The sequence below is a fragment of the Natator depressus genome, chromosome 3 (assembly GCF_965152275.1).
Source record: "Natator depressus isolate rNatDep1 chromosome 3, rNatDep2.hap1, whole genome shotgun sequence".
Taxonomy (NCBI): domain Eukaryota; kingdom Metazoa; phylum Chordata; order Testudines; family Cheloniidae; genus Natator; species Natator depressus.
In genome coordinates, this window is record NC_134236.1 from 129,910,989 (window position 1) to 129,936,392 (window position 25,404).

Below are 25,404 nucleotides of genomic sequence, written 5' to 3' on the forward strand. Positions count from 1 at the left end.
GTTTAATATAGACAAGGCCTAAGGAAATATTTTCTTCAGAGACTTGGGATAAAAAGAGGAGGCCTTATGAACCAGATATAATATTATCTGTGTAGACTCTGCAGCTAGTTTTGTCATGGTTCAGCTAGGTTATTGGAGATACAGATGTCTTTGAGTTTACTTGATTTTTGAAAGTCCTTGAAACTATGAAACACAGCACTGGCCTTTCTGGCCGATGCAGCTAATGAATTGCTAATTTGTTCTTCCGGATAAAGCTTTCCTCCATTCATGGGAAGTAGTGTCAGGAGGAGCTTGTGATGTCACAGAAGGGAAGGAACTCCGATCACATTTATTTAGCTGTAGCTGTCTCTGCTGGGACTGCTTTACTCAGCCAGAAAAAACAGTTCGTGTACACTGAATCAGACTAAACTGTTTTATGGTACACATTGTAGATCGAGGCGGGAAAACTTTTTGGCCTGAGGGCCACATCGGGTTTCCGAAATTGTATGGAGGGCCAGTTAGGGGAGGCTGTGCCTCCCCAAACAGCCAGATGTGGCCTGGCCCCTATCTGACCTCCCCCGCTTCTTGCTCCCTGACGGCCCCCCCCCCGGGACCCCTACCCCATCCACCCCTCCCTGTCCCCTGACTACCCCCCGCTGCCTCATCCAACCCCTCCTCTCATTCCTGACTGCCCCTCTGGGACCCTTGCCCCATCCAATCACCCCTTCTCCCTGACTGCCCCCCTGCTGCCCCATACAATCCCCTCTTCCTGATTGCCCCCCTGGAACCCCTGCCCCCATTCAACCTCCCCATCAGGGTTCCCTCCCCACTCTGAATTCTAGGGTACAGATGTGGGGACCCGCATGAAAGATCCCCTAAACTTATTTTTACCACCTTAGGTTAAAACTTTCCCAAGGTACAAATTTTGCCTTGTCCTTGAACAGTATGCTGTCACCACCAAGTGATTTAGGCAAAGAACAGGGAAAGGACCACTTGGAGTTCCTATTTCTGCAAAATATCCCCCCAAGTCCTTACACCCCCTTTCCTGGGGAGGTTTGAGAATAAACAAGATGAGCACAAACCAGCCTTGGATTTTTAAGATCCAAAAAACCCAATCAGATTCTTAAACAGAACTTTATTAGAAGAACAAAAAAAGGTAAGAGAACACCTCTGTAAGATCAGAATGGAAGATAATCTTACAGGCCGCCAAATTCAAAACATAGAGAATCCCTCTAGGCAAAACCTTAAGTTACAAAAAGACACAAAAACTGGAATACACATTTCCTCCAGCACAGCAAATTTCACAAGCCAAAACAAAGAAAACCTAGCGCATTTTCTAGCTAGGTTACTTACTAACTTTAAGGAGTTGGAGGGCTTGCATCCTTGATCTGTTCCTACCAAAGGTATCACACAGACAGACAAAAGCCTTTCCACCCCTCTGAATTTGAAAGTATCTTGTCCCCTCATTGGTCATTTTGGGTCAGGTGCCAGCCAGGTTACCTGAGCTTCTTAACCCTTTACAGGTAAAAGGACTTTGCCTCTGGCCAGGAGGGATTTTTACAGCACTGTATACAGAAAAGTGGTTACCCTTCCCTTTATATTTATGACACGGCCCTGTTCCCCGCCTTCTGACTGCCCCGACCCCTATCCACACCCCCAACCCCTGACCACCACCCCTAACTCCCCTGCCCTCTATCCAACCCCAACTGCTCCTTGCCCCTGGAGCACCGGTGACTGGTGGCGCTAAAGCCATGCCGCTCAGAGCACCAGGATAGGCAGCTGTGCCGCCCGGCTGGAGCCAGCCACGCCATGGCGCAGCACAGAGCACCGGGTCAGGCCGCGGCTTTGCAGCTGTGCTGCCCAGCAAGACCTCACCGCCCAGAGCATTGCGTCAGCGGCGCAGTGAGCCGAGGTTGCGGGAGAGGGGGAACAGCAGGGGAGGGGCCGGGGGCTAGCCTCCCAGGCCAGGAGCTCAGGGGCCGGGTAGAAGGGTCCCGCGGGCCGGATGTGGCCCACAGGCTGTAGTTTGCCCACCTCTGTTGTAGAGCCTCATGTTTTTTGGTTATAAGGGAGAGTGACGATGACTTTATATTAGTTGATAAAATACACTTCTTAGTACCACAATTCTTGGTGGAGAGATTTTGAGCACTAAAACATAATGCTTATTGTATAAGGAATATTTGCAGTGCAACCCCAGTAGGTGAAGATGAAACACTGAGGAGTCTGTTTGCAAAATATTGCAGATGATGCATATGGATAAAAGGAGTCCCTTTTAGTTATTAAGTTTTGGTATACAAACAGCTTGTTCAGTTAATACTTGCACTATAAAGCATCTTGTCCCTATTAGAAATGACAGTGAAGTACTTTGATGGCTGGAGGTTACTGTTTATTGATTGTTTTTTGACCTTTGTCCTTAAAAATTATTAGTGTAACTCTAAGATCACTTAGTATAATAAGAAACCATGCACTGACTGCTTATATAGTTTAATTTATCTTTTTAAGGACATAAACAATGCTGAGCTTGCCTTGTATGAGCTGAGCAGAGTAATTAGTCTGGAACCAGATCGCCCTGAAGTATTTGAACAGCGAGCAGAGGTGAGATTTTTCTTTCTCAGACTTTTCAATTGCAACTCTGTCAAATATTTAAAAGTATTTCTTCTGGCTTCATTCACCTTTTTAATGGTTAAAACTCTTGCTTTCTCCACTAAATATATCTCCCTGTTCAAATGCTTTTAAAGTATATGTATTTGCTACAAGAAAAGTACATATTTCATGGTATTTGTGAAAACTTGTACAGAATGTGTAGTGACTAAAGCCAAATAGATTGGCAGGTAATTGACATAAACAAGTGTTTAGCTTTGTATATATTGAATAACGCAGAATCATACTTTTCTTTTTAACTCATCGTAATGAATCAAAATAGTACATAAAAACCCTCTTCAGTTATGGTGATTGTACTACAAAAAATTCCTAAGTTCAATCATATTGCATTATGGCTGCCAGTTAAATCATCTAACATTCAAATTGTGTGTTAATATAGCACTTTTGTGCTCAGAAACATAAATGTGATTAATCAAAAATTCCGTAACTTTTAACTGAAGATAATGTTCTATGTGGTCAATTACAAAAATGTGCACAATTTCTGCAGCCCAGCATCTCCCACAATTCTGGATGTCTGGGCTGCTCCCCTCCTCTCTGCAGCTATCGAAGGTGGAACAAAGTCCTGGTGCCTTGTGCTCTGGCCGCTCTCCCACTTGCTGCCAGATTCTCTGCCTCCACTGCAACATGTGGACAGTAGTTCTGTCTTTCCTGCCTATTTTCTTCAGTGAGCTTTTTGGCAATTTGGGTGATGGCGAGCAGTGTTCTCCCTTTCCTTCTCCCTGGTTCGGTTTACAGTCTGCGACTTAACCCACCCTGCTCCTCTGCTGCAGTGTCTTTCTGCTGGCTCCTCTGCACCTCTCAGGCATGACAGAGCAGCCCGAAAAGCACCAAACAAAATCTAAACGGTTCTCCATTTGTGAGACAGCCTTCCTGGGCTTGGCAGATGGTGAGTTGTGCCCAGGCTGTACCCAGTCTTCTGTCCATAATTCAGTTAGGTCTTGGGGCTATGACTTGGAAAGGCGTGTGGTATCCCCTACTCACCAGAGCAGTTGCCTCTCCAACTTGGAAAAAATGGATGAGGAATCTCTGAGCAGAACAGGGAGAGGAAGACCCAGCCAGCCAATTTAGGGGATAAGCCCAATGGGCCCCTAGAGACCTCTCCCTTTTCCACTGAGGACAGTGAATTGTCAGATTCTGAATCCGAGCAGGAGTAGGTTAAAACTCAGCAAATATTTTTTTCCCCCAGAGAAATTTGAGGCCAGGTGTTGAAAGGTTGTCTCCACTGTTCATCTTCAACATGAATAGACACTACATTTCTACCCTCAAAATCCTCTTGTGAGGTTTCGATTCCCGAACAATCTTTTGAAGAAGTGATTCGGGATGAATGGGACAAGCCCAATATGGGCAAGCACACTAACAAAGATGACCTCAGGTTCTATTAGATTCAGGAATCAAAAGCTCCTATTGCAGAGATAGTGAAGGTTGACACCACTGTAAGGTCCTGAACAAGAGATACGGTTATCCCCTCAGAAGGGGAATTCTACCCTAAGGGCTCCACAGATAGTAAGATGGAGGCCACTCAAAGACTTTTGAGGATCCTCAGCCACCCTTAGGGCATCCCCAGCAGCTACCTGCTTTGCAAGGGCATCTCTCTCCTGGCTGGAAGATCTCAGAGCCATAAAGGGTAGAGATCACCCTGACTTGGCTCTATTTTAAATAGTTTCCCTGTCAACAACATTCATAGGTGAGGCCTCAAGGGATGCAATGAGGTTCTCAGCCAGAGCCATGGTTTCCAGTTCAGTAACCAGCAACCACCTACAGCTCCATCCCTGGAAGATGGATACCCACTCAAAGCATGTTCTATACTCTGCCAAGTTTAAAGACTCCATTCTTTTCAGGGAAAAGCTACACAGGGTAGTGGCGGACCCCAGGTGGAAAAATCTAGTCGGTCTTTTCTGGTGCGACTTACTGCCTTCAGAGAAAGTACAGACCGGCCTTCAGACAGAGAGGATCCTTTTGGCCTTCATCCTCTCAGATACACCAGTGAAGGCAGAGCAGGTTCTTCAAAGGAGAGCTGTGGGACCAGGCTTCGGGGGAAAGCCCAGAAGGAACACCACCCTTTCCAAAGCCTCTTTATGACAAAGACCACGTAAGCCTCTGCCCAGAGCTGAAGCTAGAGGGTAGGCAGAATTTCCTGTTTCCTGGAGGAGTGGATTGCATTGCCAACAGACAGGTGGGTCAGGCAGATAGTGAGCCCAGGATTTTCCCTCAAGCAACGGGCTCCCCCATCCATTATTCATCCATTTCCCCCATCTCCCACAACCCTATAAAGTGTAATCTGATCCAGAATGAGATGTCTTGTCTTTTAAATATGGGAGCAATTGAGAGTATTCCCTCAGAAGCACATGGCGGGAATCTAAGCCATTCTTGTCCTCAAAAAGCTCAACAAGTGGATGAAGAAAACAAAGTTTCGGATGGAGACCCTGGCATCTATAGTGTCATCCCTGTCTTGGGGAATTTTATGACTTCAGTGGACCTGGAGGATACGTGCTTCCATATTTCTATCAGATTTTTAAGGTTTGCTTATGGCAGGAACCATTATCAGTACAGGATGTTCCCATTTGGCCTGTCCTCAGCCCTCAGGGTCTTTGCCATCAATTTCTTTGTAATCAGCCAGACTCAGGTCACAGGGTATCCAATGACATCCCTTCCTGGAATCCTGGATGACATCTTGATCAGAGCTCCATCTCCATCATTAACACACACAGCCAAGTCTTTGACATTTAATCTCCTGTAGCTACGCTTCTTTGTTACCAATGTCAAGAAAAGCCTCTTGACTCCATCCACCAAAAATACATTACTTAGGAGTGGACATGGGCAAATCTTTGCTATCAAGGTATCTATCTCTAGAAAGGTTCCAGAAGATTCAGGACCTTCTTCCATTATTCTGGAGCCACAGGAGGCCTACTGTAGCACTGGGCCTTCTACTTTAGGCCTCCTAGTGTTGTGCACAGGGATCACTCCCTGGGTGCAATCACACATCAGGTGCCTTCAAGGCTCCATCTTAAATGTGTGGAACCACTCCCCAGAACACATTAAGTATCATCAAAGGTCCTGATGCAGGTGCTTATCATCTTAAAATGGTGGTCAGCCCAGGGCAATGTCCATGCAGATATGCCCATATGTCTTCCAGATTCTCTGGTTTTCACAACCTAATCCCAGCCTGGAGGTCTGGGGAGCACACCTGGGGATGCAAACAGCTCAAGGCATCTGAAGCCTGGAGGAAATGGCTCATAGTGTAAACCACTTAGTACTAATAGCAATCAAGCTGGCCCTGTGATGGTTCCAATCCAGTATAGTGGGGAACCACACCCTAATTCATTATCACGTATGTGAACAACCCAGGGGAAGCAAGGAGCCCAGTGCTACATGTAAAAGAATGGAAATTATGCGGTGGGTGGAGCACTTTCTCCTATCCCTGAGAGCGATTCATGTAAAAGGGAGACCTGAATCAAAGGTGGACTGGCTCGACTTTGAATGGTGCCTGAATCACGAGGTCTTTAAGTTAATCGGCCAGCCTTCCTTCAGCTGACCTCATTAGAGAATCATATGAATGTGAAGAAACCAAAATACTTCACCAGGGGTGGTGGATCCCAGATCCATGTGGAGAGATGCCCTATGCACAGATGACTGGAGAGTCTTCTCTATGCATTTCCACCTTTCCCATTACTAGGGAAATTGGTCCAAATATAAAGCGAGAGCAGGTGCCAGTAATACTGATAACCCCACATTAGCCGAGGAGACCCTGGTTTTCAGACCTGATAGAGCTGAAAATTGGACCTTCACCACCACTTTCAAAGAGACAGGACATTCTCTTGCAAGGTCCTCTTCATCATCTGAACCTGAACTGGCTGCATTTAAGAGCCTGGCTATTGAAAGGGAAGTGCTAGTATTGCTGGGTCTGTCCTCCCAAAGTCATCAATACACTACTTACATCTAGAAAAATATCCACACTAAAAGCATATTCCTCTGTCTGGGCCAGGTTCTGTGGCTAGTGCCAGGAACATGAGGCATATCTCAGGAATTTTGGCCATTTTGAACTTTCTCCAAGAAGGCTTCGACAAAGGTCTCCAACTGAACATTATAGCATAAGAACATAAGAATGGGCATACTGGGTCATACCAAAGGTCCATCCAGCCCAGTGTCCTGTCTGCCGACAGTGGCCAATGCCAGGTGCCCCAGAGGGAGTGAACCTAACAGGTGATGATCAAGTGATCTCTCTCCTGCCATCCATCTCCACCCTCTGCAAACAGAGGCCAGGGACACCATTCCTTCTCCATCCTGGCTAATAGCCATTAATGGACTTAACCTCCATGAATTTATCCAGTTCTCTTTTAAACCCTGTTATAGTCCTAGCCTTCACAAGCTCCTCAGGCAAGGAGTTCCACAGGTTGACTGTGCAGTGAGTGAAGAAGAACTTCCTTTTATTTGTTTTAAACCTGCTACCCATTAATTTCATTTGGTGGCCAATAGTTCTTATATTATGGGAACAAGTAAATAACTTTTCCTTATTCACTTTCTCCACACCACTCATGATTTTATGTACCTCGATCATATCCGCCCTTTAGTCTCCTCTTTTCCAAGATGAAAAGTCCTAGCCTCTTTAATCTCTCCTCATATGGGACCCGTTCCAAATCCCTAATCCTTTTAGTTGCCCTTTTCTGGACCTTTTCTAATGCCAGTATATCTTTTTTGAGATGAGGGGACCACATCTGTATGCAGTGTTCAATATGTGGGCGTACCATGGATTTATATAAGGGCAATAAGATATTCTCTGTCTTATTCTCTATCCCTTTTTTAATTATTCTTAACATCCCGTTTGCTTTTTTGACTGCTGCTGCACACTGGTGGATGTCTTCAGATAACTATCCACGATGCATGTCAGGTGTTTGTCCTTAGTAGTGTGATGTTTTCAGGATCCACGGGTTTGCTGGTGCGACAAAGTGGGAATTTTCTGTAATATTTTTATGAAGCCTGGACATGCCTCGGTTTCCGTTGCATTGCTTTGCATTACTTTGCATTGCTATCCAATGGGCATAAAAGAGTTAATGCTGCTCCTGGAGCAGAGCAAGTGATATGAAGTAGTTGGGTCACCTAGTTGTCTGGGGTGGAAGGAATGGGTCATTAAAGGCCTGACTGAAACCAGCCTCTGTCAGTGACGAATCTGGAAGGACAACAGAATTCCTAATAACTGAACAATTGACACCCAACATCAAGAAACTCCAGCAGGTGGGCATGTGAATTCAGCACGTCTCTGCCTGAGGATAAAGAACCGAAAGGTGTTAGGTAGCTGAAATAAGGCTTACCCTTGTGGGTGAGACAGAGCACTCACTTTGGACTGACAGAGACCGAAGTAAAGAGCCAGCATGGACCCCACGTGTGCTTGGCGCTGGAATGCTGGCTTGGCCTGAATGGGGACTGTTTCTTAACCTTTATTTCTGTGTGCTAACCTAAGGACTTCCCAGTGCTGTGTTCCAGTTGACTAATAAACCCTACTCTGTTTTGAAAAGACAGCCTGCCGCAAATGCTTGCTGAGGTGCTTTGATCCCTGAAGAGTGTAAAAGTCTATGACCAGGAGTCTTTCAGTTAGACTCCATGAGCAGAGTTCATGGTGTCAAACAGGAGTGCTGGAGCTCAGAGGTTCAGTCTCAGGAATTGAGGCTGCATGACCTACTCCTAAGAAGGAGTGGGATCCCTTAGGGGTCTGCCACACAGAAGGGGTTCCTCCAAGGGACTATTTAAAAGTTTGTTTGTAGCACAGAGCCTGTGGCCTGGTAGAGAACCCACAGGTAGGCAGATTTCTTAGAGTAATCTGATTAGCCAAGTCAGTGGTCAGGCTGCTTTTTCCAAGAACCTGTTGCTTGTGCTGAGAGCCCTGACAAGTCATCTCTTTGAACTACTAACACCAGCATCAGCATTCCATTTGTCTATCATAACCTGCTTTCTGATAGCCATGATGTCTGCCACATGAGTGTCTGAGCTGGTGGCCTTATCTGTGCAGGAGCCTTACTGCTTGTTCCACGAGGACACAATGGTGCTCAGAACTCTGGAATAGTTTATTCCATGCTTCCCAAGAGGAGGTTCTTCCATCATTCTATCTGAGGTCACAATATCCTACCGAGAAGAGAGAGTGCACCTTTGATGTCAGAAGAGCCTGAAAATCTACTTCAAACATACAGAATCCTTGAGAAGGTTGGGTGCCCTATTCATGTCTTTCCATCCAAAATGCAAAGGACCCAGAGCTTCCAAGCCTCCATTGCTAGATGGATTAGTCTGTGCATTATGGAGGCATACAAGGCACCAGAGTCTGATCCTAGAAGGGTTCAGGGCATGCTCTCAGCTATCCCTGGCTAACTCATAGGCAGAAAGAGCAAATGCATCCACACAAGCAATTGGCAAGGCAGCCACCTGGTCAACGGCTGCAACCTTTATCAAGCACTATAAGGTGGCCTTCCTGTCATCTGCAGAAGCTCCATTTGGCAGGAAGGTGCTGGAGGCAGTAGCCCAGATATAAATCTTTTAAATGGGGAGGGATACCTTTTTTCCTCCCCTCTCTTCTTTCTGACCTTTTCTACAACCCTCCCTACATCTCTTCACCTCTTGCTACTTCCCAGACATCCAGACTTGTGGGAAATGCTGGACTGCAGAACCGAAAATTTCTTACCGACGGTTTCCTTTCTGCAGGTAGAGGCTCCCACAATTCTACCCACCCCAAATGGTTATTATAAGACAAAAAATCAGATGCTGGCATGGGATTTTTACCATGTGAACGTTTTATGGTTCACTGTACATAGCTGGTCTAGTTACCTCTGGGACTGTTTGTTACTAATACTGTTTATACAAGCTTTCATGGCTTTGGAATAACTCATCTGATAGTAAGTGGAATCAAAGGGGGAATGACCCAGAGCTCATAGCTCCAAGACTTTGATTTGCATCAGTGAGCTGCAGAAGGAAGGGGAGCTGCCCAGACATCCAAGTTTGTGGGAGACACTACTAGCAGAAGGGAAATGATGAGTAAGAAACTTTCAGTTCTTTTTGCAGTCCAAATATCAAGAAAATGAACATCTGTCAAAATACGACATAATGTGTATACGACTTTTTCTAATAAAAAGTTCTGATTCACAGTTTTTCATGCTATTTTAGGTATGGTGGTTCTGCAATACTCTCTTAATTTGTATCTAGGGGTGTATATTCTAGAGCTGGTCAAAAAAATTTCGATGGAACAGTTTTTTCTGTTGGAAAATACCATTTTGTTTGAAATCAAAAAGTTGATTGTGTCAACTTCAACTATTTTGACAGAAGTTTTAAAGTGAATTAAAATTAGAATAGACTATTTCAACTCATTTTGTTCTGACGTTGTAGGATATTATATTGACATTATCAAAACGAAAGTATATTTCCAAATATTTTGTTCTTTGAAATATTTTGAGATTTTGACTTTGTCCTGAATCAGGAGAAAAACAAATGTCAAAATGTCAGAATTTTCAGTGGGATGAAAATTCTGTTTTCTGACTAGCTCTAGTAAATACACAAATTAAACTACATGTATACTTGAGAACAAGATTAATTGTACAGGCATGAAAGTGAAAGCATGTTGCAAGATAAAACAGTTCTAAGATTGCTCAGCATGCACTAGGACAACTCAGTGTACTCTTTCTAGGTTAATTGCTTACTTTGGATTTATAGATATTGTCCCCCCTGGGCCGAATTAGTGAGGCACTGGCTGATCTCACCAAAGCTATTCAGCTGCAGCCATCGGCACGACTTTACAGGCACAGAGGTACTCTTTACTTCATATCTGAGGTTAGTTTTTGCCATTAGATGCTACTTTCATGAAAGAATAAGGATTTCTCCCCTCCCCATTGAAAACTGATCTTCAAATAGTTGTGACTGACCAGCAGTTTACTTGCCTTTTTAGAGAATTGTGATCGGAGGAGGCCTTAAAGTATTTTATTTTCATGAATAACTTAGTCGAGAGGAGCAAAGTGGAGATACATTGTATAAAAATTAATGCAGACAATCTATAATTTCATAACTACTTTTGTGCCTTCTGGGGTCTGGGGGGATGCACAGAGAAACTTGCTTTGGTAGTGAATACCATAATTGCCAATGGGGATTATGGTTGGATACTCATTTTTAAAAAGGAAAAATATACAGAACTACAGCTCTGTGTGTGTGTACACACACCCCAGACCAGCAATATAAAACAATCTCTTATCCTTGCAAAATGCTGAAATCCTATCTTCTTGCTATGAAAATAATTATTACAGTAAAAGCTGTTTTATCTGGCACTTCTCCAGCCAGAAAGCTCTATAAACTAGCATTTCTGATCTTTATTGAAATTTCGGTTGTAGTACAATTGGTGCAGGGCCGGCAGGCGGTTGGGGCGTGGGAGGAGGTGTGGAGCACGGGCTCTGGGAGGGAATTTGGGTGCAGGAGAGGGCATGGGCTCTGGGAGGCAGTTATGGTGGGGGCAGGAGGCTGGGGTGCAGGAGGTGGTGCGGGGTGACAGATCCGGGGGGCACTCATCTTGGGTGGCTCCCCACAAGTGGCGACCTGTCGTGTCTGCTCCTATGCAGAGGCATGACGAGCAGCTCTGCACGCTGCTTCTGCCCACAGGCACCGCCCCCGCAGCTCCCATTGACCGCGGTTCCCAGCCAATGGAAGCTGCGGAGCTAGCGCTCGGGGTGGAGTCGGGGCAGTGCGCAGAGTCGTCTCCTGCGCCTCCGCCTAGGAGCAGCCGGGATAGGTTGTTGCTTGCGGGGAGCCACCCGAGGTGAGTGCGCCCTGGATCCGGCGTCCCGGATCTGGCATCCTGCACCCCCTCTCACGCTCCAAACCTCTGCCCTGAGCCCCCTCCCGCACCTAAACTCCCTCCCTCTTAGTTAACCAGCATTTTTCATTTACCAGCACTCTCTCTCCCCCCACCCCCTTCCCCCAGCATGCCGAATAAAACAGCTTTTACTATATTATTATTATTTTGGCATTTTTAAGGACACGGCTTCAGGTTAGTTTAGATATTGTTACCTCAAAAATGGTATGCACATTGACTAGCTGATATCCCAAGGGGATGATGTGAAATCAATTTATTCAGTTGACTTCACTCAGCCTATTTTCAACCCATTCTCCATTCAATTAATCCAATTTTTTTCTTGCAGCAGTTGCTATGAGAGGAAAGATGGAAATAAATTGTGCTGTACATTCCCTTTAGTTTGCCGTTCTGACTGACATTTGGCTATCTCTGCTGCTTTATATGATGCTGGAGCTGAATGCCTTCTGTTTTCCTTCTTAAGGATATTTGCTTTCCTTGTTCCTTCTAAAGAAGAGGCATTTTATATCAGCACTGTTGAGATTGAGTCAGCATATTAGTATAAACCTAGAACTCCAGATCACTCCGTTGGAGTAAAATGCATACATGTAACCATAAGAGGGTTTTTCTGTATTCCTCTTTATCAGCTAGATCTAGCAATTTCTATGTCCTCTGAAAGCTATTTTTGTCCAACAGGACTATGCAACAGCTCATGAAGACTTTCAGCGCTCCTTGGAACTGAACAAAAACCAACCTGTAGCTATTCTATACAAAGGCTTAACCTTTTTCCATAGAGGACTTCTGAAGGTAAATTTGTTTTTAAATATCCACTTACAGAACAATGCCTTTAATATTAAAGTTACTTCTATAAAATATTCTGGCTATTGTAGAAATTCTGTAGGTGTCCTTGTTTTTTCTCATGCCTGAGATAAATCATCATACCAAACCTTTTTAGGCTCTGTTAAATCCAGTGGCACTTCGTGGTTCACTGAAAATATATCTGATGCATCATAGTGACATGTAGATATCAGATATTCTCACTGGAACGCATGTGAATGATGGAATATATGATGTCAAATAGGGACAGATTTTCAAAAGTGCTTGACACCCAGGGGCTGACACTGAAAATGTGTCCAGTTAAGTCCAAAATTTCTTTCTATCAAATGAAAAAGAATGCCTAGGAATATTGGCAAGGAAGGGGGCTGGAGAGGAAAACAGTGGTAGCTTCCTTACCTCATGGATTAGGAGAGGGTAAGGGGGAGAGGGGGTCCTCTCAAGGTAGCCAGTGCGGATCTTTACATGTGCATTTCATGTATGTCAAACTTGAAACTCTCATGCATACATTATGGAAGGGAAAAGCCATGTGCCTCCAAAGACTCGAAACAGAAGGCAAATAACTCCCCTTCACACAAAATGGATTTTCTAAAAATCACATGATTTTTGGAGGTCTGACTCAGATTTTTGAGTGTTTGAGGTTAACAATACTGGATCTGTTCCTAACTTGCTGGAGTGGGGGGGAGCTGCTGGTGCTTTTTTCTCGGGGTTCCTCCCTTCCCAGTCCATCTCCCGGCTGCTGCTTGTTTTCCCCTATACTTTTTCCATTCCTGAACTTTCAATCAAAAATCAGGAAAGAGAAGGTTAAGGACCTTAAGTGGTCAGGCTGTCTATTGTAAATCTTATCTTAAAGTAGCACGGCGGCCCTTGGTAGTGAACTAGATCCCCAGTGTAGTGCTGACGTGAGAGAAATGTGCTACCTACTGAATCACCGGCACACTGGGTTACCATTGGTGCACTTCTATCCAAATTGTGATCTAAACTCACCCTGATTAATTTGAGACTTGATGAGATAGATCCTGGAGTGGATGCATGATTGTAATTAGTGCAGTAACTGAATTCTTAACACACTCAAACTAGAATTGAAATACTGTAATTTGCTGGTTCTGTCGTTTACCTGTTCTCTAATTCAGAACACCTATATTCATTTGTTTAAATCCCACCCTTGCCTCAGGGCTTAGTGGGCCTTAAGTTCTTCTACTGTCTGAAGTCCTGCCTGTGCTGTTTGTCATTTAGTAAAGTATTAAACTAAGAAGTATCAAGAGAATTAATTTGAGTCCTAGTTAATGAGCTATGAGTCTGAGGTTTAGGTTAATGAAGTCTGGACCATATAAAGTAATTTGAACTCCAACTGACATGGCTCTGCCAGCAAAAACCCTACTGAAGATCAGCAAAAAAAATTATTTTGCCAATGTAGCTTATTTCATTTGGGCAATTAGTTTAAGCTATACCAGCAGTAGAACTCTTTTGCCAGTATAAGTTGCATCTCCATGAGTTCAATATACTGGTATATCTATCCTGGCAGACTGGTTTAAGTGTAGACTAGGCAGTAATTCCCTCTGTAGGGCTTTCAGCCGGAATCTGTAACCACTTGAACGTAGGGCAGAATACATCAGAACAATAAGAGGGGCAGGGCTGTGAAGTGAGTCTGCCTGTAAAAGTTAAAAGGGGTGTTGTAAATGATGTGGGGAGGGGGGTTCTGGAGAAAGAAAGGATGGCTTTGTAGTTAAGGCATTGGACTGAATCTCAGGAGAAGAGTTCTGTCCCTCGCTCCATGTGGTATTGGGAGAGTCACTTACTTCATAGCTTAGTATAGCCATAAAAAGGATTATAGCTTTTTTAGTTTTGTGATTTGTAGCACAAACTACTATAATATTTTACTTGTACATTTTTGGATTTTGTAATGTATAATGCCTTGGTCAAACTTTCCACAGGTCTTACGTAACAGCACAAAATCGTTAGTAATTATTGAATTACTGTACTTTAAATTCAAAGTTATAGAATTTAACTTTAGACGGGGATAATTAATGACAGCTAATTATGATGTCTACTTTTGTTTTATGTAGGAAGCTATTGAATCATTCAAAGAAGCCCTGAAGCAGAAAGCTGATTTCATAGATGCATATAAGAGTCTGGGACAGGCCTATAGGTAAGCATGTTCAGAAATAGCTTTTTAATAGCACAGGCTTAAAGCCTCTAGCACACTTTCAACACTACATATCAATAAAAATAACACAATAGTCTTTAATCATAGATTTGTTTCTCTATATTTGATGTGTTATTTGTTGATAGTTATCAATAGCATGGACTTCAGGGTTGAGCTCAATATAAATAATACAAAGGCAAAGAGGTTTTAGTATAAATCCAAAGTAAACAGGTCTCTTAAGGTATATCTACACTGCAGTCAGAGATTTGATTGCAGCTTGGGTAGGTATACCCCTGCTAGCTTTAATCTAGCACCCACAACTAAAAATAGCAGTGAAGATGTGGTGTTGGGGGCCCCTGAATGAGCTAGCAATGCAAGCACGTACCCAGGAGGGCTTGCATAGTCCATGCTTCCATGTCTTTACTGCTATTTTAGCCCTTGCTAGCTATATTAAAGCTGACGCGAGTATATCTACCCAAGCTGCAATCACACTTCCAATTGCCATGTACACATACGCCTTAGGCCCTCATTTACCTCATCTTTGGCTTCTATCAGTACCATAGTTGAAACATATCCTCAGGTGATATTGTATGAAAGGGGGGTAAACATTATGAACCACAGTTCACTATTTTACTCTCATAATAAGAACTTGCTAGATAGTTTCTGAAATAATAATATTTAGACAGCAATGAGTGGTTTTTGCATGTTTAAGTTTTGACTTAATTATATAGTGCCACAAGTGTGATAGATGCTATATAAATTAATATAAACAGAGAGTCTCTGCCCTTAAGTATTTGCAATCTAAATACTTACACTAAAACTGGGAAGTAATTATTTTTAAAAACCAACATGTTGTTTTTTGCTTTAAGTATCGGCAAAATAAATTCTTTTTGAAAAACCTAATGTATTTAAATTGCACTCTTATTCAGGAGTTAGGTAATGGGTCACTCTTTAGTTTTGCTTTTAATAATGATATTGAAATGACAAGAAGAGAACTTGACTTTGTTTATTAAGGCTTTGAATTTGTGTGTCTTTAAAAAGGTGATCTACAGATAATAACTAGGAAGAAAAGCAGTTGTGGATAGGTTATATATTTAAAAAAATGAATAATGCATAAACCAGTCATCACCCTGACTACTATGCCTGTATACTGTATTCCTTCTCTTCCCCACAACCCTCTGTACTTCGTCAGTTTTTTCTTTCATAGTTTGGACTATTATGTTTGGAAAACACCTACATTATGTGATTGGTGCTGCTGCAATATAAATTGTTGCCTGTAATCTAAATTTGGCCCCCTGGCAATATGTATTATAATATAGTCTTGAATAACATGATCACCTACTATTTTTTTCTACAGGATCCCTGCCTCATTTTGTGCATGGGATGGACTGTGCTTGTTGACTGTGTACCTATTCACAAGTTTTTATCCTTATAATTCAGTCTGTTATTTGCCTATGCCTTATTTACCACAGCATCTAAACCTTGCACTGAGTATGCAATTATTAATTCTTCAAGGGTTTTCTGTGACACTCATCACTGTAGTATGGATGCTTCACAGATGTGAATTCATTGATCTTCACAACATCCCTTTGAAGGAAGAAGTGGGGATTTTTATTCCTGTTCTATACATGGAGAATGGAAGCAAAAATTGTCAAATGTCTCGTATGTTTGGGTGCCCAGTTTAAGGATCCTAGGGCCTGACTTTTTCAGAGAATTCACAATTGCCAACCCCAAAAATCATGAGTCAAACCCCCCAAAATCATGAGATTATTTTTTTAGAAGATTATGTTGTGATTTTGATCTGTCATTTTTGAACTCACTGCTCAATGTGTGGGTGTGGCAGTTAGCATTGCCAGCTCACCCCGATCTGAGTAAGGTGATTTTGGCCACCACTGCAGGAGCTTTTACTGTGTCCCTGATGCTGGAAGCTCTGCACCATCTCCCTAATCCCAAAATTCTAATTTAACTGTCCCTCCATCTGTCCACCCTCCATTTGTCCACCCCCCATCCCTCCCAGCCCAGCAATTCATTATCCAACCCTCTCAGCCCTCGCATCAGTTCTGTCTTCTCCCATCTCCCACATCTACTGCTCCTGCAGGTTCATGATTCTTCTCTGCCTGGAGTGGGGGCAGGTCCTGGGGCTCTTTCCCTTCCCAGTCCTTGTGCTGTAGGGATAGAGAGGGGAAGGAGGAGGAGCAGAGGGAAGATTGATCCATCTTTCACCACAGGGAGGAGGAAGCAGAGCCCTTGCACTGCTGGTCTGTGTGTGCCCTCCTGTGAGAAAGGTGTAGACTGCTCCCTCTCCCTTCTCTCCGCTTGTGCGAGCGGAGCAGAGAGAGATCTGCGTTCTCCTATAGCTGTTTCCCAGGAGGTAGGTAGCCAATAAGAGGATTTGGGGGCCCTTGCACTAGGCAGGGTTGAAATTCAGGAGAGGGATGGAGCTTCTTGCATCATTGTGAGGCTGGTTCAACCCCCAGCCAAAATTGTGTTACGTGTGAAGAAATTGCAAGAGTTGGTGACACTGGAATATTTAACATTTCATAACCCTTTTAAATGTTCATAACACAGGTCCCATTGACTTAATTTACATTTATTAATGCTTAGCACAGGTACAAATCAGACCCCAGGGCCTTAAATTGGGAACCAGAAAATGAGAAAAACACAATTAGTGATCACCTGTGAAAAGCTTGGTGTATGTGATTTCTTCAGAGTCACGTTGGAATTCTGTGGCAGAGTAGGGATAGAATCCTGTTCTCCGGGATGGCCTTCAACTGTCTTCACCATGAGATGCTTCTTTCTCTTCCTACAGTCCCCTGCCTCATTCATTACACATCATCTAACTTCGGCAACAAATGTGGCAAGGATCCTACAGAAAAAAGTCTCCTTCATTGTGCACTCTTGCTTCATTCCCTGAGCACCATTCATCCTGTCCACTGAATAAATAAGGCAGAGGTGCTGCAGGGAAAAAAGTATGATTATCATGTAATTCAAGACTGTATACGCAAGGGGGCAGAATTAACAATCGCACAAGCAACCTTATAATAGCATATTTTAAAAAAATAGCCTATTAAGGTTATGTCGTGGATGTCTCAAAATAGACAAGGTAGGGTGGTATTTCAGCACATTAAGTTCATATTTTTGTCTTTCTTGCCAAGCACAGACCCAATGCAATCACCAGTGCCTTGGTGCACATCTAATCATGCACTTTCCTGGTAACATCATACTCACCATGCCTGAGTGCTGGAGCCTGCCTGTAAGGCAAGTCCTGTTTTATTTTCCCCAGTAGTGCATGTGTAAATCTGAATCCATTAAGATACACAATATTAACTTTTTGAAAAGTAACCTCTTTATTCTTGAGGAGGTTTTTCAGCACAAATATTGCTTTCTTTTCTAATATAGGCAGGCTCCGTCAATGGGGGGTTTGGCAACTGTTAGCAAAATGGATGTTGGGATATGTAAGTGACGGGAGCTGGCAGTCATGGGTATGCGGCAGTGTTGTTTCATTTCTTATTCAGGTCTGCTAATTTAAAGTTTACCAAATTTTAAAAACACGCCAAATGTGTCTCTCAAGTCACTTGGAAAACAAAGCTTTATTTGCCAACATTTTTCAAACTGTATTTGCAGATCACCTTTTAAGCTAAAGATTAGATCATAAATTTATAGAATATTTTTAAGGACAGAAGGGGTTCTTTGTGATGATCTAATCTGACTGCCTACATAACACAAATCTTAAAATATCACCCAGTAATTCCTGCATCAAGTTCAATAACTTGTGGTTGAAATAGACTGTATCTTTTTTCAGATCATCTGCTTTTGAAAAGGCTTTTGAATATGAACATTAATCAGTTAATGAACCAGCTTAAAAAACATAAACTAGTTCTTCTGCTTGGTAATTGCATGTGCTTTGATTCTTTATTTTTAGTGCTGCTATCTTAAATGTGCGTGGTTGATTGGAACTCATTTAATATAGTAAAATTGGATACTGTAAACGTAATTCAGAATCTTTGGTTTTACATGCCAGTTTTATCAAAAGGATATTAACTTAATTTTATTTTTAAAACTATATCATGTTCTATTGGCTGTATCTACTTCTGAAATTAAATAATTCTAAACATAATGATCAGTTTGGCCACTAACTGAAAATTGGCACATGTTTTTTCAATTGGCAGCTTCTGAAAGACATAAAATTTACGTACACTTCTGAATCCATCCTTATAAATAGCTTTTTTTGAGGGGGAGGGATATCAGCTGGACTGCTTCAGTTGTATCTTATTCAAGGGTGCTCATTGTAGGAGGCTTTCATTCTTGTTTTTTCTGAGGAAGTACTGTTCTGGAAATGCATGAAGTTTCATAGTCAGTCAGTGGTTAATGCCCACAAAATTGTGTGAATCCAGGGTCTAGTGCAGGGGTCTCAAACTCAAATGACCACGAGGGCCACATGAGGACTAGTACATTGGCCCAAGGGCTGCACCACTGACCCCCCGCCCCTACTCCATCCCTTCCGTGAGGCCCCATCTCTGCCCCACCTCTTCCCACCCCTTCCCTGAAATCCCCACCCCAACTCCACCCCCTTCCTGTCCCCAAGGGGTGCAGGGTGCGGCAGGGGAGCTCAGGGCAGGGGGTTGGGGTGCAGGAGGGGGTCGGGGTGCGGCAGGGGGCTCAGCTGCAGGAGGGTTTCGGGGGGTGGGTCCGGCGTGGCGCGCACCGGGGGCAGGGCAGGCTCCCTGTCTGCCTGCCCTGCGTGCCCCCACGCCGCTCCGGGAAGCGGCCAGGACCTGGAGGGCACAGGGGCCTGTGTGTTGCCCTGGCCACTCCTCCAGGTACCTCCCCCGAAGCTCCCACTGGCCACGGTTCCCCATTCCCGGCCAATGGGAGCTTCGGGGGAGGTACCTGGAGGAGCAGCCAGGGCAACACACAGACCCTTGTGCTCCTCCTCCCCCAGGTCCCGGCTGCTTCCCGGAGCAGTGTGGGGGCAGGGCAGGCAGGCAGGGAGCCTGCCCTGCCCCTGGTGCGCGCTGGGCCGGAGCTGCTCTAGGTAAATGCTGGGGGGGCAGGGGGGCAGAAAATAATCGTGTTTGAGACCCCTGGTCTAGTGGGATTCTATATCCAAGAGTAGATCCTTTAAGTGAAGAATTGTTAACAATAGTTTGGTTGTCACTGCTCAAGAAGTTGCAGAACTCTTACCTTAGTCAAAGAAATTGTCCCTGATGTGATTTAAAAAAAAAAAAAACAGCCCTAGCTATATCATATCTTTTCTTAATATCTTCATTTGGACTGCATTAAAATTATTTGGTAAAAAGGTAAGTTTGTATGTTCACCATTGCTTTTTATGTTCCTCACTTATGACTTTATGGAATTACCTAGGGAACTTGGTAACTTTGATGCTGCCACAGAGAGCTTCCAGAAGGCTTTGTTGCTAAATCAAAATCATGTTCAGACGTTACAGCTCAGGGGAATGATGCTTTACCATCATGGTAGCCTAGACGAGGCACTGAAGAATTTTAAGGTAAGCACAGGTAGACCTTAAAGATCCATACTAAATTAAGGATTGATATTTTTTAATTAGACCTAATGCTTATCAAATTACAGTTAAAATGAAACACAATAATATTATCTTCCACATTCTGAATATGAATGAAAATTTGTATTGCAAGTAAAATACAATTCTGTATACAATCTCTGTTTTGTAAGTCTTGATTTGTAGTCTTACAATTAGTGAATGATGAACCACTTCTGGCATGGGAGGGAAGTGAGACATTTTCCCCCAGATTTATCAATTGTTAATACTAGACTCCTAAATGGTATTTTATAAGGTTCTGAAATACTCATATTGGTCTTATTCACTAATATTTTGGTCAGAAGTGGTACCCAAAGTTTTGAAATTCCATAAGGGGTTGGAGGGTTGTTCTCATAAGACAAGTAGCCAGTTCTGTAATCTCAAGGGTCAGATAAGCATCTGAACTTTTGGATGGTTATCTGAATCTTTTGAGTTTTCTCCATCATGAACAGTAACAGTTAACACTTGTGTAGAGTGATCCATCTGAAATTGTAAAAACAGGTGCCTGCCCATGAGGTAGATAAATTATATTCCAATTTTGCAGATCCAGAAACTAAGGCACAGATGTTAAATGACTTGCCCAAAGTCACACAGTGAGTCATTGGTAGAGCAAGGAACAGAGCCAAGTCTAAGAATCCCTACTTCCCTATCTTAACAGGCACACTTTCCTTCTTGTTTATTTAGAACATTGTATATCTTTATGTAAATTACCATGTGTCCCTGTTTTGTAGCTCAATTTGTAGATCTTGTTGTATTTTAAAAAACAGCTTAAGTTTAAATAGCAAGTGCTGTATGAAGAGATGCAGATAACCCATGGGTGTTTAATATATCCATATAATCAGAGAATTTTGTTTTGGTGTACCAAATTCTAAAGTATGCAGTTGTCTAGCATTATGCTAAAACTATCATGATGTAGTGCAGAATTGACTGTAAGGTCAATAGTAGCGCAGTGTGAATTTCAGACTATGATGCTTGGTGGAAGAGAAGAACTGATGGTGGATATATTGTATAAAGTTGCATCTTAAGAAAAATGACTCCTATTTTTAGGGTCTGTTTGCACTAGGAAATGACGTGTTACAACAATGCTGATCAACAGTGGGTTCCTTGTAGCCTCACTCATCTGGTGCTGAAAACTGTTTAGCTGCAAGTGCAGCTTCAACAAAATCACTTGGTTACCGAAAGTGTGATCAAGATCAAGTTTCACGAGCACGGTTACATTTTGTGTAATGGTGCTGAAAATATTTTTCTCCACCTTAGCTAGCAATTAATTAAAGTGTTTTTAACATCAGTTGAAGAAAAGTCATTGGGAAAACAGTTGCTGACAACTTTTGAAAGTAAAAGACCATTCCCTGGTGTAGGCCTTGCGAATAAAGAGCTTAGTAATGTATATTAGACTGTTCCAAGATATCCAGGTTAATTTTTGTATTTATTGACTTATTTCTTTAATCTTCTAGAGATGTCTTCAGCTAGAGCCATATAATGAAGTATGCCAGTATATGAAAGGTCTCAGTCATGTTGCAATGGGGCAATTTTATGAAGGCATAAAAGCTCAGACTAAAGTTATGTTAAATGATCCACTACCAGGCCAGAAGGCTAGCCCAGAGTACCTAAAAGTGAAATACCTCCGAGGTAAGTTACGGTTGCGTGGGGCTGGGGGGAATCCTTTGACATAGGATTAAAATTGCCTAAGTGTTAGAGTCATTCATGGAAAACTATTGTTAAGTAAGATGTATTTATTCACCTGAGTGCTGTGTTGAGTGAGCTGTCTTCACAAGTGTCTTGGTGCTTGTTTGTTCAGAGCTAAAACCCAGGACCAGAAATCAAACTTGAGTCTTGGTTAAGTAGTGAAAGTAACTATGGTACCACTTAACTGGCCTAGACTTTTAACAATTTAGCTAGGATCAAGTTTAATATTGATTAATTTAGTAAAGTATTTATCTTAAATCTCTTAACAAATATATAATCCTGTTTTAAATTCTTATTTGGGGGTAAATAACTGTTGGCCAAGAACAAAAATGACACTTATTTGTATTGTTTTTCTTTACCTCTGCAGAATATTCTCGATATTTGCATGCACATCTTGATACCCCTCTTACTGAATATAACGTAGATACAGATCTTCCTGGAAACTTTAAGGACCATTGGGCCAAAAACCTTCCCTTTTTAATAGAAGACTATGAAGAACAGCCAGGATTGCAGCCACATATAAAGTGAGTGGTTTTTAGACAGACCATTTAGAGTATTCCTGGTAGGATTTTTTTTCAAAAAGGGGCACCTGAGGGTTAATTTATCACACATGGTTAACACTGCCTGAAGCCCACAGAAAATGTTTGGCACTTTTTAAGCTCAGAGTGGCTGCAAATGCTTGATTTAGCTCACTAAAAAAGAGGCAGAATCAGAACTTGGTCAAAATGATCTTCTCTAGTTCCAAGTAATTCAGTAAAGATAATTCAGGTTACACAGCCATGTTAACTGTTTTGTTCTTTATTTTGTCTTGGAACCTGGATTAGTAATTAGATTATAGATCACTTTCGTTTTAGAGAAACTCAGGATAGACTTCCATCTGGACATCCATCCTGAGTGTAGAAACCTCAACTTGGAGTTTCCTTACTGTTGAGTATTTAAGTTTTTTGTTTGTTTTTTTTTAAAAAAGGGTATAGTTTCTCAGACATTAAATATATTAATTGTAACTCTGACTTAATGAAATTGTGTCTTAGCATAATTTATGTTACTTTCCACCTCTAGAGTGGTGGTAATCAGTCACAGAAGCAAAGGCTTTGTCAGAATAGGATTTAAAAGTTTAACTATCAGGGAAGTAGACCTTTTCCCCATATGAGATTTTCTTTCTCTGAAAACTAGCCTTCAGTTTTATGGTCATTTGACACAACATGGATTAGAAACTTGTCATTTTGTAGGTATGTGCTCAAACCTGCATTTCTTATGCATGCAAAACATCTACTGACTTCAGTGGGAGTTTTAGAGAAGGAATTACAGAATCCGACCACTAGTCTGTGTTACTCCTCATGTTTTCTTCCATTCCATAGCGCTGATCCCTATGAAATTCAGGATTAATATACACTGAGGAGATGACTCACTATAGAGCCTTGCAATTTATTAGATATCTGTTGGAAATCACTTATTCTGATGGTGAAATATTGTTCCTGTTGAGATGAATGAGTTTTGCTATTGACTTCATTGGGGTCAGAATTTCACCTCGATTGTTTTGTGAGTGTATCTACAGCACGTGTGTTTTTTGGTACTGCTTTTAATTCTTTTCTGGGCTTGTGTTACTGACCACCTCAAATACAGATTGTTTTTAAGCTGTTTTCAGGAGCCATCATGGCACGTGGTGGTTGATATTTACTTTGTGACATTTTTTCTTCAAGGGATGTGCTATTTCAGAATTTTGAAAGCTATAAACCTGAAGTGCAAGAACTTGTATGTGTGGCTGATCGTCTGGGTTCACTGATGCAATATGAGACGCCAGGATTCCTTCCAAATAAGAGAATGCACAGAGGTATGCAGGGGGACTCTGCATCTGGGAATGGAAATGAAAAATGTCGAGGCTTGCTTTGATAGCACTATGAGCTAATAAACTTAAGGTTGTTCTACACCGGGTACTTACATCGGCATAGCGACGTCTCTCAGGGGTGTGCAAAATCCACATCCCTAAAGGATGTAGCTTTACCAGCTAACTCCTGGTGTAGACAGCACTAGGTCGATGAAGAATTCTTCCGTAGCTACCACTTATACGGGAGGTGCGTTACCTACAGTGATAAAGCTGTAGCAGTTCAAGTAAAAACATACCCTTAAAGTGATATGAAGTTGTAAAACTTTTTTCTTTACATTTCCATTCATCTGAAATGTATTAACCAAAAATGTGTAGATGTAAAATTTACAAATACCCACACTTTGTATCTTAACATGTACATATTTTCAGAGGCATCATGGTCTAGCTCTGGACTGGAAACCATGAACTACTGGGTCTTTATACCAGCATTAAAACTAACTGCTTCTGTTCCCTTGAACAGGTCACTTAACTTGGCTGCTTCAGTTCCCCCCTGGAAAATGGAGAGTCTCTGATTGGACTAACTGGTTCTATATATTCTTTGTTGTTCAGCAATGGGGCTGGCTGCGTTGGAAGTAATGCAAGCTGTACAGCGGACATGGGCAAACTCAAAAGTTCGAATGAATGGGAAAACCAGATTGATGCAGTGGAGAGATATGTTTGACATTGCTGTGAAATGGCGAAGGTAATGCTTAAGAGAAGAGAACTACTAAGCCTTACCTTGTGATATTGATGCAAATTCCTGTTAGTGGAATTTAAGACCGACTGAACAACTGCAGGCTTTGTACTAGATGTGGAGGCAGATCTCTTCAGAATCTTAGTCCCTACTGCTTTAACTGCATCCTCACTTATGGGCTGGTCCACTGTGCAGTGTTTGCAAAGATTTTCATAAAGGGATGTTTAACAACTCTTCATCCAAAGGAGGAATACTTTTGCAGGTTGATGTCTCCTTGGTCTGCACTTGGCAGAGATTAGAGGCACTGCACTTTTTCACAAGATGAATTTGAAGAGCTAAAATAAATAAGTATTTTAAAGGAGACAGAGGGTAGTGGGATACAAATCCATCTAGCAGAACAGAGGTTGGTTATTGTGAAGTAGTTTAGACTTTTTTCACATGCAGAGGACACTTGCGTTGTATTTTTTTTTCCCCATCAGTTAATCCATTTGGACAGGGAAGTTCATTAAATAGTATGAATGCTACTGAGTTAATTGTAGGAATCAAAAAGATTTGGTATGCAGCGCATGCTTTAAAGTTCCTTTTTATAAAGAAATTTTGGGCTTTTTTTCTGAACTTTGCAAGGAAGAATAGAAACAAGTTGATAGCTTGTGATGGCACTCATTGTTTTTAAATGGGAGCCTGGATCTAACCATCTTTCTAGCCTCTTCTTTCAATTTTTCTTGTTCTCAATAAGGTAAAAATAACTTCAATAGTAAGGCTATTTTTGTTGTAAATTTTTTTAAAAGAAATTTATACACTACATTTACTGAGTTATTTACAAAAATCTTACATTTTTTTTCACCACTTCCTCCAACATACTGCCCCTTCCTGGGAGTTGCAATTCAGTTTGAATAACTTTGTTCTAGATTACTGTTTCAAATGCAATCCAACTGATGACCAAAAGTTTCTGAGAAATGCACAAGGCACAGTAATTAGCACCCTTAGTGACAGTCACAGCAGAGATATAAATGAGAATCAACTATTTCATTCTTCTTTGAGTGATTGGCCACATGGATGTCACTCTTGGCACATGTGTGTGTGAGACTGGATTATTTTAGTTCTTAGTGTCTGTTGGGGCCATGCCTGTGCTGTAGATGGCTTTAAGCTGCCCCCCCACCCCCCCCACACACAC

At 42.3% G+C, this 25,404-nt stretch overlaps 1 protein-coding gene across 2 annotated transcripts in view; it reads left to right on the top strand.

The window, feature by feature from the left end:
• TTC13 (tetratricopeptide repeat domain 13) overlaps positions 1 to 25,404 on the top strand; it is an 83,535-nt gene that overhangs the window by 26,316 nt on the left and 31,815 nt on the right. For both annotated transcript variants that reach the window (XM_074947023.1, XM_074947024.1), the window contains exons 6-14: positions 2,482 to 2,574; positions 10,327 to 10,443; positions 12,146 to 12,256; positions 14,350 to 14,432; positions 19,794 to 19,935; positions 21,441 to 21,615; positions 22,040 to 22,196; positions 23,373 to 23,503; positions 24,107 to 24,239. In XM_074947023.1, the coding sequence (XP_074803124.1) occupies positions 2,482 to 2,574; positions 10,327 to 10,443; positions 12,146 to 12,256; positions 14,350 to 14,432; positions 19,794 to 19,935; positions 21,441 to 21,615; positions 22,040 to 22,196; positions 23,373 to 23,503; positions 24,107 to 24,239 (1,142 nt within the window). The remainder of the gene's footprint in view (positions 1 to 2,481; positions 2,575 to 10,326; positions 10,444 to 12,145; positions 12,257 to 14,349; positions 14,433 to 19,793; positions 19,936 to 21,440; positions 21,616 to 22,039; positions 22,197 to 23,372; positions 23,504 to 24,106; positions 24,240 to 25,404) is intronic.